Below are 14,887 nucleotides of genomic sequence, written 5' to 3'. Positions count from 1 at the left end.
CACCTGTTCAGTTAAAGTTCTTAGTCCATGACTCACTGGAATTTGTAGTTTAAATCTACAATCATATGTCTATATAAGGGTGTTGTTTATATATTATATAGTTAGTAGGCTGCTTTTTAAACCTGAATAATCTTCTAATTTTAAATACATTCGTTTCACATTCCAGTTACCTGGAAATTTACAATGAACGTGTCCGAGACCTGCTGAGGCGCAAATCTTCAAAAACTAACAATTTGAGAATTCGTGAACATCCAAAAGAAGGGCCTTATGTAGAAGGTAAGATCAAAACTGCCTATATGTACTTCCATATATATTTACATCCAACTGCATTAAATATATTGGCCATGAAGATAAACTGAAGGCCAGGGCAAATGACGTTATAAAATTCTATGTTCCAAGCTTGGCTTTGCTAATTTTTGTGTAGCTTGTCTCTAGTCACTCTGTAAATTTTAAAGCTCTGCTCTAGTGTGTGATGTCCTGCTAATTGATTTGAAACTAATGATGGGCCTGGCTTATAAATCAAAGACAGTCATGATGGAAGAGTAGTTATTAGAATTTAATTGGCTTAATCCATCCCCTTCCTGTTTATGTCATAGTGTCTTGAGAGTACAAAATGTTTAAGGAGTCTGCAGATTTTTCTTCAGGTCAGCATTTACCATTCCTAGTAGTCTTCTGCAAAAGCAAATAAATAGGCCATCTTAAGCTCATCAAGTAGCTTCCACATTGTTGTGCCACAGTGAAATCAAGCTCAATCTTTCCTTCTCATCCTAACCTTAAGTACATTCTTAATTTTAATTTAGGGCATCCTGATGTTTAAAGTAATAAATTGTAATGAAACAAATGAGTTTTAATTAATTAAATGTGTATTTGTCTGATCCTTCTGAAGAGGAAATACTTTGTTTCTAGATGGTGTTTTGTAGCAAGTCCTTTTTTAGAGTCATTACTTCCTTTGTAAGACTGAATTTTAAGATTATTTGACACCTGAAGTATATATACTAACTTACTAAAATAACTTCTTAAAAATATATGTTGCATAAATTTGGAGGCATGCCCTTGCAGTCTATGAAGGATGTTGACCCATTACTCATATATGCTTGTGTTTTTATCAGACTTGTCTAAACACTTAGTACAAAATTATACTGATGTAGAAGAACTTATGGAAGCAGGAAACATAAATCGGACCACTGCAGCAACTGGAATGAATGATGTTAGCAGTAGATCCCATGCTATTTTCACAGTCAACTTCACTCAGGTAAAAGAAAGCAATTACAGTAGAGTCTCACTTATCCAACACTCGCTTATCCAACGTTCTGGATTATCCAACGCATTTTTGTAGTCAATGTTTTCAATATATTGTGATATTTTGGTGCTAAATTCATAAATACAGTAATTACTACATAGCATTACTGCGTATTGAACTACTTTTTCTGCCAAATTTGTTGTCTAACATGATGTTTTGATGCTTAATTTGTAAAATCATAACCTAATTTGATGTTTAATAGGCTTTTCCTTAATCCCTCCTTGTTATCCAACATATTCGCTTATCCAACATTCTGCCGGCCCGTTTATGTTGGATAAGTGAGACTCTACTGTATTAGTGAATAGTTGTTGTTTTTTTTTTTTGCATTGAGTTATTGGTTGTCCCTATTAAAATTGAGAGAGGAATTGAAATATGGTTTTTGCCTCCTATTGAATTAAGTGGAAGCAAATTTTATCTAATACTGAAAGAAGAATTATGAAGTCAGTGCAGTTTTTTGAAAATGAGAGGTACTTTGGCTGGGGCCAAACTCTCTTAATCCGTAGGTTTCACTTCTAATCTAAAACACACGTTTTTTGGTTGTGGTTGCTGCTATGCAGCCTCGTTTGCCAGTTCAAGGAGAAAATGCTGAGATGAAAAAACGTTTCTGAAGTTTGGATCTAATAGAAGACCTGACTGAGTACAGTTTAGAAAGTCTATGATTGAATCTCGGAGTGCTTTTCATTTTTGATCTGTGGGCTCAATACTTGATTTGAGAGTAGCACGTAGGAAGGGGCATTTATCATTTCCCTCAAGTCAGAATACCTCCTTCACAGCAACAGTTGACTGTAAGGATAAGTGTGGCTTTGTGGGTGGTGTTTAGACTGGAAAAATAACACAAACGGGATTCATACTTCTCTTCCAAGTCATTGCTTCTCTGATCATATCATCACAGTTGGGTTTAAATTAAAAGGGAGCAAAAACAACAAAAACAAACCCATTCTGAAATCTGAAGCCAGTTTCTTATGTATTTCAGTCCTGAGATTAAACACTAGGAATAGAGAAGCGGAGAATTAACACAGATCAGACACAGCTCTATTTTGACACAGATCAGAGTTAGAATCTGTATGTCTTACTACCATCTTTGGATTCTTTATTTCAAAACTGAGACATGCATGGACTCTGATTACTCAACAGAGATATGTTATACCAGGGATGGGCAATGTAGAACTCTTCAGAAGTTGTTGCAGTCAACCTCTCAAATCATCATCATTTCTGGTGAGAGGAATGATGGAAACTTCACTCCCACAACATCTGGAGGGTCATGCTTATCTATATATTCATAGAGGTGCACTACTCTTTATCATGTTCATATTGTAGGGTTCAGCCATTTTCTAAAAGGCAGCCATACTTTAAAAATATAGATGGAAAGGGACGAGATGGCTTTCTTTCCTTTTTACTTGCAATGTTATTTACCAAGCACTTCCTGCTTTTTCCCATGATAAAGAATTCATTTCTAGCAAGAAGTAACATCCTAACATTCTGATGTCCTTCTTACGGCAGCCATTGTCGTTTAGATTGGGATATTGGAGAGGGAGGATACAAACATAGCTCAGTGATTGAGCACATGCAAAAGTCACCACGTTGAATCCTCAGCATTTCCAGATAGATAGGAAAGTATCCTGCCTGTGACCCTAGAGAGCCACTACTAGTTGTTTTCAACAACAGTGGCTGATGGTAAATAAATTCTATTTGGATATGCCGCATGTTATTCTTTGTGGGGTTGCCATCTTGTACATGCGAGTTTTCTTGAAATTAATGGATTTCTAAGCACGTGACCTTTGTAGATATATTCAGGTACTGGTGGAAGGTGGCATACTTTCATGGCAAAATAACTTGATCACCTATAAAATTAAGTTGGGACAAGAGGAAAATTGACCTTTTAATGCCACCTTTGTACAAAAGGTATGGTTTGGAGTTCTTGACTTATCTGGAATACAGATTTATCCTTGAGGAGTCTAAATGTAAATTACCATATATGCTCATGTATAAGTCAATCTCATGTGCAAGTCGAGGGGAGGTTTGGGGGCCAAAATTATGGATTTTGATATGACCCATCGATAAATCAAGTGTCATTCATTGGATTGGGGAAAGTGCCAGCATTGTTTTGGGTGTGGGGGATGTGGGGTAGGCAACTGCCCCTGGTCACCACTACAATTTCCATGTCAGAAATGCCAGAAGTTTTGCCATAGCAGAGACTGTAAATGGAGTCAGTGCTTCTTTTAGGTTCTTCTGGGGTGGAAGGAGCTTTTAGCTTTCACCACTCTACTTAGAGGAGGCAATTGCTCCTTTTTTTGATAAGAGTTGAGGTACAATACTTACATTGACCTGTGAATAAGTCATCCCAAGTTTTGAGAATTGTGTTTTTTAATTAAAATTTCTAGACTTATACAGAGTATATAGAGTAAATGCTTTTATCATGGGTTGCAAATATACTTCACAGGTGTGAATTCATTGAATTTCAAGTTAAAGAAAGATACTTTCATTAGCATCAGTGTGTACATTATTTTTGTGTTAGAACTACTATTCAGAGATGATGATACAAGTGCCTACCTAGTATACCTGCATTTCTATTATAACAGGAAGCAGAGTTTTTATTTCAATCCTTTTAGAAACACTTTAAGAATATAGGGCAACATTTTGTTTTCTCTCTCTTCTTCTGTAGGCCAAGTTTGATGCTGAAATGCCATGTGAGACTGTCAGCAAAATACATTTAGTGGACCTTGCTGGGAGTGAGAGAGCTGATGCCACTGGTGCTACAGGTGTCAGATTAAAAGAAGGAGGGAATATTAACAAATCCCTGGTTACTCTAGGAAATGTTATTTCTGCCTTAGGTATGTTGTTTTAATTTGTTCCATGTTCAAATGAAAGCTGAGCTTCTTAATCTGAACCCTCTCTAGTGTAAATGTTGCCTTCTTGTTTTTTCTGTTTCACAGCTGATTTATCTCAGGATGCCTCAAACCCTCTTACCAAGAAGAAGCAAGTATTTGTGCCTTACAGAGATTCCGTTTTGACATGGCTTTTGAAAGATAGCCTAGGAGGAAACTCTAAAACAATAATGATTGCAAGTGAGTGTGTGTTAAATATGTGATGTTATCATTATTCATATAGCAGCAGTGCTGTTTACTCTTTGCAATAGCACTGTCTTTCCAACAGAGGCTTAAGAATGGCTTACTGACAGGGAGGAGAGTAGTGAAACTGGAGTCAGTACTCCTTGTTGGGTGAGAAAACTGTCTTTCTCTTTATTGGATACACCATTCCATCAGTATCTCAGGGCATGGACTATCTGTCCTATCAGCCAATTTACCAGAGGTGGGGCACATATAGCTTTCTTGTCTTGGGTTTCTGATGAATTCATCTTTAAGGAAGCTGCCTCAAAGGCTGTTGCAGATTTTTTTTCTACACTCAAGACTCCAAGCCACAATGCCTGTCTCTTCCAAAAGTGAATGAGGATCAGCTTAAAGGATTTTGAGGGAATCATGATGACTCTAGGAGCCCCTGGTGGCAGCGGGTTAAACCACTGAGTTGCTGAACTTGCTGACTGAAAGATTGGTGGTTCGAATCCAAGGAGCAAAGTGAGATCCCGCTATTAGCCCCAGCTTCTGCTAACCTAGCAGTTCGAAAACATCCAATTGTGAGTAGATCTATAGGTACCGCTTCTGCGGGAAGGTAACGACACTCCATGCAGTTATGCTGGCCACATGACCTAGGAGGTGTCTACGAACAACGCCGGCTCTTCGGATTATAAATGGAGATGAGCACCAACCCCTAAAGTTAGACACGACTAGACTTAATGTCAGGGGAAAACCTTTACCTTTACTATGTTGACTCTTAGGCCTTGATCTGAGTGGATAGGCAAGGAACAGAGACAGGTCTGGGTTAAAACTGATGAAGTATCTGGCTATGAGAAAAACAAATCAATAATTTGGCTGAAACTCCCAGCGAATTGTTCTGATGACTCTTAAGTATAGAGTGTGTGCCCCACTTTAAATTCTGTGGCTGCCTTCTATAGAATGCTGGGGTTTGTAGTTTTATGAGGCCCAAAGCCACTCTACCTGATAATTTTAAAGGTCTCCCTAAATTACAAACCCCAGAATTCTACACATGGCAGCCACAGGATGTAAAATGGGAAGTGCAGTGTGATAATAGATTGTGTTTCTACACTGCAGCTCAGAGTGCTACTGTACTGAAAACAAGAATTTCTTTTTGTCGTTAATAATGTTACTAAACTGAGAATGAATTTATTTCCTTGGAGTTAGCCATAACCCTCCCCTCCAAAACCCCCACCCATCTAGAATTTGGAGTAGAAGACGTTAGTTGACTTTAACTGTAAATGATTTCTTCATCTTTAAAATGCCTCAGGATTCTTTGATGTAGACACATCTGAGCTGTGGCATTATATGGATTGTTTGCTATGAGCTATTGTGATAATGACACCCTGTCGTTATTCCAACCATTTATAGCAACACAGCTATTTGGGAGTCAAAGGGCTAACATTTGGGTTCAGGGCCAGCACTGTTCCAGAGAAAATAATAATGATAATAATAACTGTTCCCATAAGAGCTCCCCCTTTCTGTGTCTGTGCAATTTGTGCTTGTGACTTTCGTATCTCCCCTAGGAGGGAGGTTGAAAAGTCTATGGGAAAAACCAGGAGGAGAGGAGGGCAGGATGAGTCGCTTGGCAACTTTGCAGTTAATTAATGGATTGCACCGCAATTGATGGCAGCTATTGAAGGATTATTTAAAATAACTATTTAAAATTACTTAACAATGTGGAGACTACTTGCTATAGACTGTTTCAAGCTCCTGTCAGAGGACAAAAAAGCTATGGCATTCTTGTAAACATGTGATGTCCTTTTTTGGTCTCCTTACTAGAATTTAAAACAGTTCATATTGAATTATATTATGCTTCCTAGTAAAGCCATGTGCAAACTTTTCCCCCCTAAAATATTATCCTAATAATTGCAATAAAAAAGTACAATTTACTTTCTCTCCACCTGCAACTGAAAGGGCCTTTCAGGATTTCTAAGTGAAATCAGAGGTATATATAATCTGATTCTGAATTTAATTTCTTTAGCTATTTCACCTGCTGATATCAATTATGGAGAAACCTTAAGCACCCTTCGTTATGCAAACCGAGCTAAAAACATAATCAACAAGCCTACCATTAATGAAGATCCAAACGTCAAGCTAATTCGTGAGCTTCGAGCTGAGATAGCCCGACTGAAAACTCTGCTTGCTCAGGGGAATCAGGTTAGCTTGTACTCAAGACATGAATAGTTTCTCTGAGTAATGCCATCTGTTTCAATATCTTAAGGGAATTGATGCTTTAAAAATTGTATTGATTTGTATGAGTCAATCTTCTTTAATATATTCTTCTCATAACCTTGGATAGTTGATAACATCAGTGTTGAATGCCTTTTAAAATGTCTTTTACTACCTTTTACTATTTCCTTTCCCAATTCTAGAGAAACACAGTCTTTTTCTCGTCCTGGGAGAAGGCAATAGACCTTCCTTATCAGTCATTTAGAGAATTATCCCAATTCCTGTTCTTGTTGTGCCTGTCATGCGCCCATTATTTGCTGGGAGCTTCCTTTGTGTCATTTGCTATGCCACAATTGGTCCCTCAATTGGCAATGTAGATAATTTCTATTAGGGCACTACATGGTGGATCTGTTGCTAGGTCACATTCCTCAATGGTGTTATTGGTACACATTATTGGTCACATATTTCCAGTAGTGTACTTCTACTGAATTGTGCTGCCCCTGCCAGAATTGGTGATCTGCTCCCTGTTTTCAATACCCTTTATACTTTAAGCATTTGCTGTGGAGGTATGGGAGCAATTTTTAATGCCATAGAGCAATTTCTGGTGTCACTGGTCTAAACTGGGAGGGGAATTAACCTGCTGGTGTTGGGAGTTGGAGTTGGGCAATATAGCAGCAAGTTATTCTACATAAACATTAACACAGATAAAACATTGTTAATATTACTCAGTAAAAAAAGAATTTTCAAAGGAAGATCTTCCTTTCATCTGATCCAGGATCATGTACTCCCCCCCCCCCCTAAAATCATGATTTGCATCACATTCAAGAATAAAATAGGATAACATCAAAAGCAAACTCCTTCAGAATGCCTTTCCCTGGCTCTCTCGAGAGGATATTTTACTGTTCTTTATCAAAGACTATTGTCATTTTGACAGTACGTAAATCAGCTAAGTACTTAGGAAACATGAGAAAAGATGGGGTTAAATATACATGTAACCTGCTTGATGTTCAATGTGGGGACTCTGCCATTTGATATGTCACAGTGATACACATTTTGCTTTTTCAAATTCTGAGGATAACATGTAGAACAATTCAGAATGAAAAGACTATTTAAAAGATTTTTTTTGTTTTTCAGGAAAGGGGGCTTAACTCCTCAGCTTCAGTCGGTGTCAATTCAGATACTTGTTTAAATATCATCTTTAGGTTCATTTCAGGAGCACATCCTGACATTACACTGAATTTATCAAGAAATATCTAGAAATATCTACATTCCATTCTACTCTGGAAATTCTGGCACCTTTCTGATAAGCCTTAACTGGTTGACCCAGGATGCTATCCAGTCCCTCTCCAGCCCCCCATTTCGGCCCCAAAACTTATCAAAGAAGCCTGTTGGCAGTGCAGACCCCTCTCTACAGTCCTTCTGATGCGCAAAAATGACAAATCCCTCCTTTTCTCCCACCTTCTGATGCACCATTTTCTTGCACCAGGAGGACTGTAGAAAAAGGCCTGCACTGCCGGCAGTCCTATCTGGTAAGTTTTGGGGCTGAAAAATGGGGGGCTGAAAGGGAGGGGATGGTTGCTATCCTGCTCCTCTGGGCTTTTTGGAGCCCAAAGAAGCAGGATGTCTGTGAGGACTGACCCATGGGACTGCAGAAGCAGTCCTGGAAGTCAGTCCCCAAGTGCCCTCACATCTAAAGATCTGAACCTTAGCTTTAGTCTGATTAATTCGCTTTTACCTGAGGCATCATTTGGACACCTCAGGTAAAAAGCGAGACAGGTCCCACATTTTGGACCTGTCTGGAACAGCGCTCATTCAACTTTGTTGTAATATTCAGGGTTACTACCTTATATACTCATGTATAAGTCTAGAAATTTTTAACAGTCCGAACCCTGATTGACTTATCTTTTAGTGTTAGAGCATACAATATACCTGTTCTTGCTTACCTTCCTCAGTGAAATGGTTCAGCCCTAGAACATTTGAAGCAATATGAAAGATAGGAGACACTTAAGCACGTCCAGGTTCCATAATTTTCACCTTAATAGAGATGGAGGGACAGAGTGAAACAAATGTAGGCATGGAAATTCAAATAAGAAAGCACAGATAAGGGAGGTGGTAGGATGAGTGAAACACAGAGTTAGAAGAATATGTAAATATTATTGGGGTTTATATGTGGAGGGCATAGAGTCCAAGAGAACTAGGGGAAAGAAAAGTTGCTAGCCTAGAAATTTAGACACAGTGATGATGTGGAACAGGAAGCAATGCAAGAAATAACAGATAAAATGAACATTTGTGATGCCTACACGATAGCTTGAGTGGGAAATGGGTATATAAGAATATACTATAGAATGTGTATGTATCTAGGAGGTATTAAGTGTCTCTTTAAAAAGTATCTAAATGTAATTCTAGTGTCGTGAAGTGTGCTGGAACTTGCAGTTGCATGGAAGTATTTGTTTTCCTTTCTTTCTTTCTTTCTTTCTTTCTTTCTTTCTTTCTTTCTTTCTTTCTTTCTTTCTTTCTTTCTTTCTTCATGTGTTTGGGTACAGTGGTCTAAAATATAACAATATTTTGCTGTGTAATTTTGTGTTTTATCTGTTTAACTTAGATTGCCCTTCTGGATTCACCAACAGCATTAAGTATGGAAGAAAAACTTCAGCAAAATGAAGCAAGAGTAAGTTTTAGTTCATGAAATGATTTAAGCCCCATCCCTTTTATAATAACCCAAAGAATGCCTACTCTCAGTTAAGTCCCATGGAATTTGGCAAAACCTAATACAGGGGAAAGTGCATAGGATCCCCATGTTTACTACATTTCTAACAGTTTATATAAAAGGGAATCTTGGTAAATTTTCTGATGTTAAATTATATTTTACTTATTGAAATTATACTGATGCCTTGGTCTTTAATTGAAGTTTTTTGGGGATTTAATATCAACATTTTGAAACAGTATGAATCCATATGTAAGAAATACAGTAAAAAAGTGAAACACAGTATTTACATTCAACAAAATGTATATTCCTACTTGCTATTCTTGCTAAGATTGTTTTTTTTTAATTTCCAGCTCCAAGGCATTTAGATTTACAATAAATAAACAATCCCCATTTCCTTTGCATGACCTGCACATTTGATGCCAAGGTTATATATAATAGAGTCTCTTTTAACCGGAACTCTCAAGCAGCCAACAAAAAAAAATATAGCATTAGTTAGACCTATTTTAATAGTAACTCTCAAATAACCAAAAACTTTATTTGTTTGGCATCTCCCAATCACCGTGGGTGTCAGTTAACTAAGAGTCTACTAGATATACATTGTTTTCTAGCAACAAATGTTGCTATCATACACATACTTATTACAAAGCTATAATTTGCTACAGTTTTCTGTTAAATATATTCACAGCAAGTTTGTATTTGTCACTCCATGGTACATGAAATGCCATACACAGCCAAGAGATCTCATGGGCAAAAGTAATTAACTGAATAACTTGGTCAATTGATTTATAGCCTTGATATCCATTGGCAGTCTCCCATCTAAGTAGTAACCATGGCTGACTCAGCTTCTAAGTTTACAAAGGATCTGATGTTTTTAGGGCATTCGGGCCTTTATTGCTATTCTCCTCATATTAGAATTGAAACCAAAGGAGATGGCTATTCCAGTAGGATTAATGCAAGACAATTGAAATACAGTATATGTGTTAATATGTATTTCTCCTCTAGTAGAATTAGCCAGAAAACAGATAAGAAACATTTTGACTGTTTTGAAATATTTTTTGTTTTTATAATAGGTTCAAGAGCTTACCAAAGAATGGACCAACAAGTGGAACGAAACGCAAAATATTCTAAAAGTAAGAGTTGGCAAAATGCCCTATTGCAGTGGTTCCCTGGCATCCGGGAACCCCATAGAGGTTGTGAAGTCATCACAAGGCGTCCGGAAAGGATTAAATTATTAAATTATTAGCTATTATTAGTATTGATACTAGTATTTTAAATATGTATAGAATCATTATAATCAAAATACAGACAGTTTGTTCGCATGTTTGTTCTCAAGTTGAATTTGTTTGTAAGTTGGAACAGGTACATTTTTAAGTATAACTCCAGCCATATCTATCTACCTATCTACCTATCTTTGGATAGCAGAGCCTTAATACCCTCATGGTGTTTGTTTTTCTGTCTTTGCCCCTTTTCAGAAGATTTTACCTCACTTTCTGTCTCTATAAGAATTAAGTTTGGCTTGTTGTGAAAACAAGGATTGGGGATAAGGCTTTAGTTGAGACACCTTTTCCCCATGATAACTCTTACAGGAGTGAATTTCCTTTCTGAGGAATAGATTTCTATCACTTCTTGTTATCTCACCTCTGTTCTTAACTATGAGTCATTTGTAAATTGGATGTTTGTAACTCAGGGACTGCTTATATTACGGTATATTATATTATAATAGGAGAGATGTGCTTTAACAGATTAACATACTTCCCCTTCTCTCTAAATTTGAAGGACCTTCATGAGAAAATTAAAATAATTATTTGATGAAGTCTAGTGCCAAAATCTTGAGTTAAGTCTTGGGAATCCTCGGTTACAAAAGGTATTTAGAAGGGGGAAGAAAAGGTTGAAAATCACTGCCATATTGTATATGTATCTGAGTGTTTTTATTTAAAGTGGGTTCTGTGTTTGTCTATACATTTTATACATCCTTTGTAGTGTTTGAATTTTTCAGAGCGCAGTCACTTCCCTTTGCTCTGAGTTGAGATTAAAAAATCTCAAGTCTTCCTTTAAACTTAACAAATCTTGAAATTCCTCTTGGAGAGTTTGCTTAATGGGTGAGCCTAAATGATAATTTCATTTAAAGTGAGAAAGCATTATAAGAAATTACGAAACATACTAGTTTTAAAGATAGCAACTGAATCGATCATTAAATCTTCATACATCTGTTTTTCACATCTTTCTCTAATAGCACCTAATCTTCTAGTAATGATTTTTGGAGTTTAATGTACATTGTGTTCTTTGGTAAAGAACTCCTTATTTTTCAGTACAATAAAAGCATTTCTATCTAAATATTGAAAGAGTCAAAATTTTAGGAAGCAGCTTAAGAACAACAAAAAATTAAGGTTTTTCTGCCCCTAGTAGAAATGTGGGAATTGTCTTCTGGGTGCTATTTAACTGCATTTTCCAACATTCTTCACTGTTGGTTAGGTTGGGCTCCTAAGAGTCGCAACACTTTTGGACAACATAATTCACACCCCTATCCTAGGATTCTTTTTGTTGTTAGGGGGTTGGGGGTGAAGCAGGATGTTTTTACATTTGGAGAGTCGCATAGATGGCAGTGGCCAGTGATGAGATAAACAGGTGCCACACATCTCTAATGTCAACAGTGGTACAGGAAGAAGAGCTGGTAAAAATTAAGGCTGGGTGGGTCTTGGTGGACAAGATATTTGAAGAAACGAGGAACAGAGAAATGTGTGAAAAGAGAAGCAGTGAGTTGAATGAAGCAGGAGCCAGTGTGAGGATGCAGAATGTAAACTTTGGCAGATCCGGGAGGGAAAGAGAGGAAAAGCATCACATTTTAGGAGACTAGTATGTTGAGAGAATGTAAGTCAGGAGGAGACTGGAGGAATTAATACTAGGGGCAAACAGATGAGGGAATAAATAGATGATGAGTGGGAACAAATGGAGGGCGATGGATGGAGATTTAGAAACAAGTCAAACGAGAAGAGAAACCCGAAAGGGCTGAACTGAAATGACAGATAGGAAAAGGATGCCAGGGAGAAAGACTGGACTTTGCTGAGAATAGTAGGCTGAGGCTTGGTTGAAGGAGAAGTGAAGAACTACATAGAATTAGCCAAAGAGAGAACTGACAAACCTTTGAGGACTGATTGTATAAATAGGCCTTGCACATTAGGCTGGATTTACTGTTTATTATTTTGTGGTGCTGTTGTGTGTGTTTGTTGGGGGGAGTTGTTTACATTTAACTGGTTTTAATTTTTTTATAGTTGAATCACTTTTTAATGTTGATACTTTGTGAAATTTAAATGTTTTTTAATTTGTTGTAAACCACCTTGAGTGCCAAATTAGGAAGAGGCGAAGCATCATCATGATGATAGGACTTTGTAAGAGACAGTGACTCTTCCCCAAGATGTTAATACGGGGAAATAAAGATTCTTTTTATTCACCTTACTCATGGTTGCTTTAAATTAGAGTGGGGGTGACAGAACTGTATAAAAAGCAATCCAGTATTACTGTATTTAGGAATAGTTTATTATCTTAGGAATGGGAGCAAGGCTCCGTCAGTGCCTGCTCCACCAGACTTTTCCTAAACCTGAAACATTTTGTGCAGATTATTATTAGATAGAAATCAAAATGCATATGGGCAACTCACAGGCTACATGTGACCTGGGGAATTTTGCCCACTTTTCCTCATAGCCCAGTTGATTAGTGCTAGTTGTGGAAGCAGGTGGATGCTTCCCTGCTGCTAATAGTATCTATATTGTGAGTTTATATAGAAGATTAGGTACCTCCATATATCAGTGATTTTCCTCATTGTTGCTATAAATAAGTAAAAACAATGTATCCAAATTGCTGCAATGAGGAAACATTTCAACCTCTCCACCCTCACAGTGGTTCCAAGGTAGATGCAACATGTTGTTAACAAAAACAAAACAAAAAACCCCAAAAATCAAAAGCAGCAATACCATAATTTGTATTTAGAATAGTTTAAAAGTTACACAGATATGAATAAGCTTTGAGCATCAGCATGCTTGACCAAGTCGGCTGATATTAAAAAATGAGACAAAGCCTAAGTCTGTTGTGTGAAACAATAGAAATGGAGGAGCTGATCAACAGCTTTAAGTAAGCTCAGTTATGCTTGCTCCTGGAGGATTTCTGGTTGTATCAGAAGGCTACACAGAAGTATGGCTATTGTCCCTTGGGAAGTATACAAAAGTAAATATTTCTAAAAAGAAAATTATGAAAAGCCATTACCGTATTTAGGTTGCCTCTATCAATACTTAGAGTGGGTAGGTACATTGTAAGAATGGACACCAAAGTCATGAAAACCTATCTTCTATCAGTGCCTTGCTTCTAATTTCAGTCTTCTATATCATTTGGAAACCTCTAATTAGTTAAACTCTCACATGGAAACTGAGCTGTACCTTTTTATATGTGATCAATAAGGAAAAACTAGCAATGAGGGACATGATTGGACAGATGTAAAACACTCTCTTTACTCCCCCCCTAGTTGCAGCAAGAAAACCATGTTGATAAACTGTTGTGATGACTCATGGGCCATGTAGTCCCGTTCCTAGCACTGTTGAGACAGATGAAGAGGAAAACTTGGGTTTTCCACCGTTTCAGCCAGAATTGGAACTTTCCCAGCCAGAATTGGAGCCCTTGCACCTGCAGGAGGTTTGTCTTCCAGAAATCTGCCAAACAAGCCCTGAGTCAGATTCTCCCCCATTTTCTCGCCGTAGTTATTATCAACAACAAAAAGGAGTTCAACAGGCTAATCGCAGAAGCCTGAGAATCGCAGCCAGGCATTCAGCTGATTAAGTCTGCTTCCATGAGAAACTTTAAGGAGTCATGCATCTGGACACAGAGATTGACTTTCGGTTCTGGTTCCCCAGGGAAGTGTTCTTTGGTGGGAAAACGAGACCCTATTTAGGTTCCTTGCCCCGTAGGAATCTTGCGGAGTCAATTCGTCAGCTACTGGAGTAGTGTGTGAGTGGACAGCGCTACTCCCGCTTCCAAGCCTTCGTTCCCGCTTCCAAGCCTTCGTTCCCAGCCTTGTTTTGCTCCACGGACCTTGCCTTGCTTCCCGGACCTTGCCAAGTAATTACCACGGATCATGTTCTTGCTCCTCGTTTCTTGTTGCCTTGAATCAAGCCTTGTGTTCCAAGAATCAAGTTACTTCCTAGCCTTGCTTAAGTTTCATGGACTAAAGGACCTTGTCAGCTCCCCTCACTTTGCTTGGCAAAGTGAGTGTTTCGGTTATTGGATTACAACTTTGGACCTTAATATTTCATATTGGACATTGTTTCTTTGGACTAATTTTGACCTTTCCTGAAAGGTCTACTTCTGAACTATTTCCTACACTTGCTTTTATTAACTTTATATATTTCCTTAATAAAGATATTAGATAGATTCTGGCCTCTGTGTATGGTTATTGGTGCTCTGCAGCCTGGGTCGTGACAACTGTATGCCTTGTGAGACATTAGTTTTGCCCCTTCTCTTATATTGCACTAGAAAGTATTGGATCCTTGAAGAACTCATAGGACTGTTCTGTACTTCTCCAAGGCGCTTTTTGAATTGTGGTCCACATTAATATGTTTGACATATTTATCATAT

The 14,887-nt window shown here is 37.8% G+C and overlaps 1 protein-coding gene across 9 annotated transcripts in view; it reads left to right on the top strand.

The window, feature by feature from the left end:
- The window catches only part of kif16b (kinesin family member 16B), a 174,452-nt gene that overhangs the window by 28,022 nt on the left and 131,543 nt on the right, over positions 1-14,887 (top strand). For all 9 annotated transcript variants that reach the window (XM_062958377.1, XM_062958355.1, XM_003215243.4 and 6 more), the window contains exons 6-12: positions 167-276; positions 1,110-1,252; positions 3,963-4,131; positions 4,234-4,365; positions 6,374-6,549; positions 9,164-9,229; positions 10,339-10,398. In XM_062958377.1, the coding sequence (XP_062814447.1) occupies positions 167-276; positions 1,110-1,252; positions 3,963-4,131; positions 4,234-4,365; positions 6,374-6,549; positions 9,164-9,229; positions 10,339-10,398 (856 nt within the window). The remainder of the gene's footprint in view (positions 1-166; positions 277-1,109; positions 1,253-3,962; positions 4,132-4,233; positions 4,366-6,373; positions 6,550-9,163; positions 9,230-10,338; positions 10,399-14,887) is intronic.

This window comes from Anolis carolinensis, chromosome 1 (assembly GCF_035594765.1).
Source record: "Anolis carolinensis isolate JA03-04 chromosome 1, rAnoCar3.1.pri, whole genome shotgun sequence".
NCBI classification, from domain to species: domain Eukaryota; kingdom Metazoa; phylum Chordata; class Lepidosauria; order Squamata; family Dactyloidae; genus Anolis; species Anolis carolinensis.
This window is presented reverse-complemented; position numbering and strand designations above follow the sequence as displayed.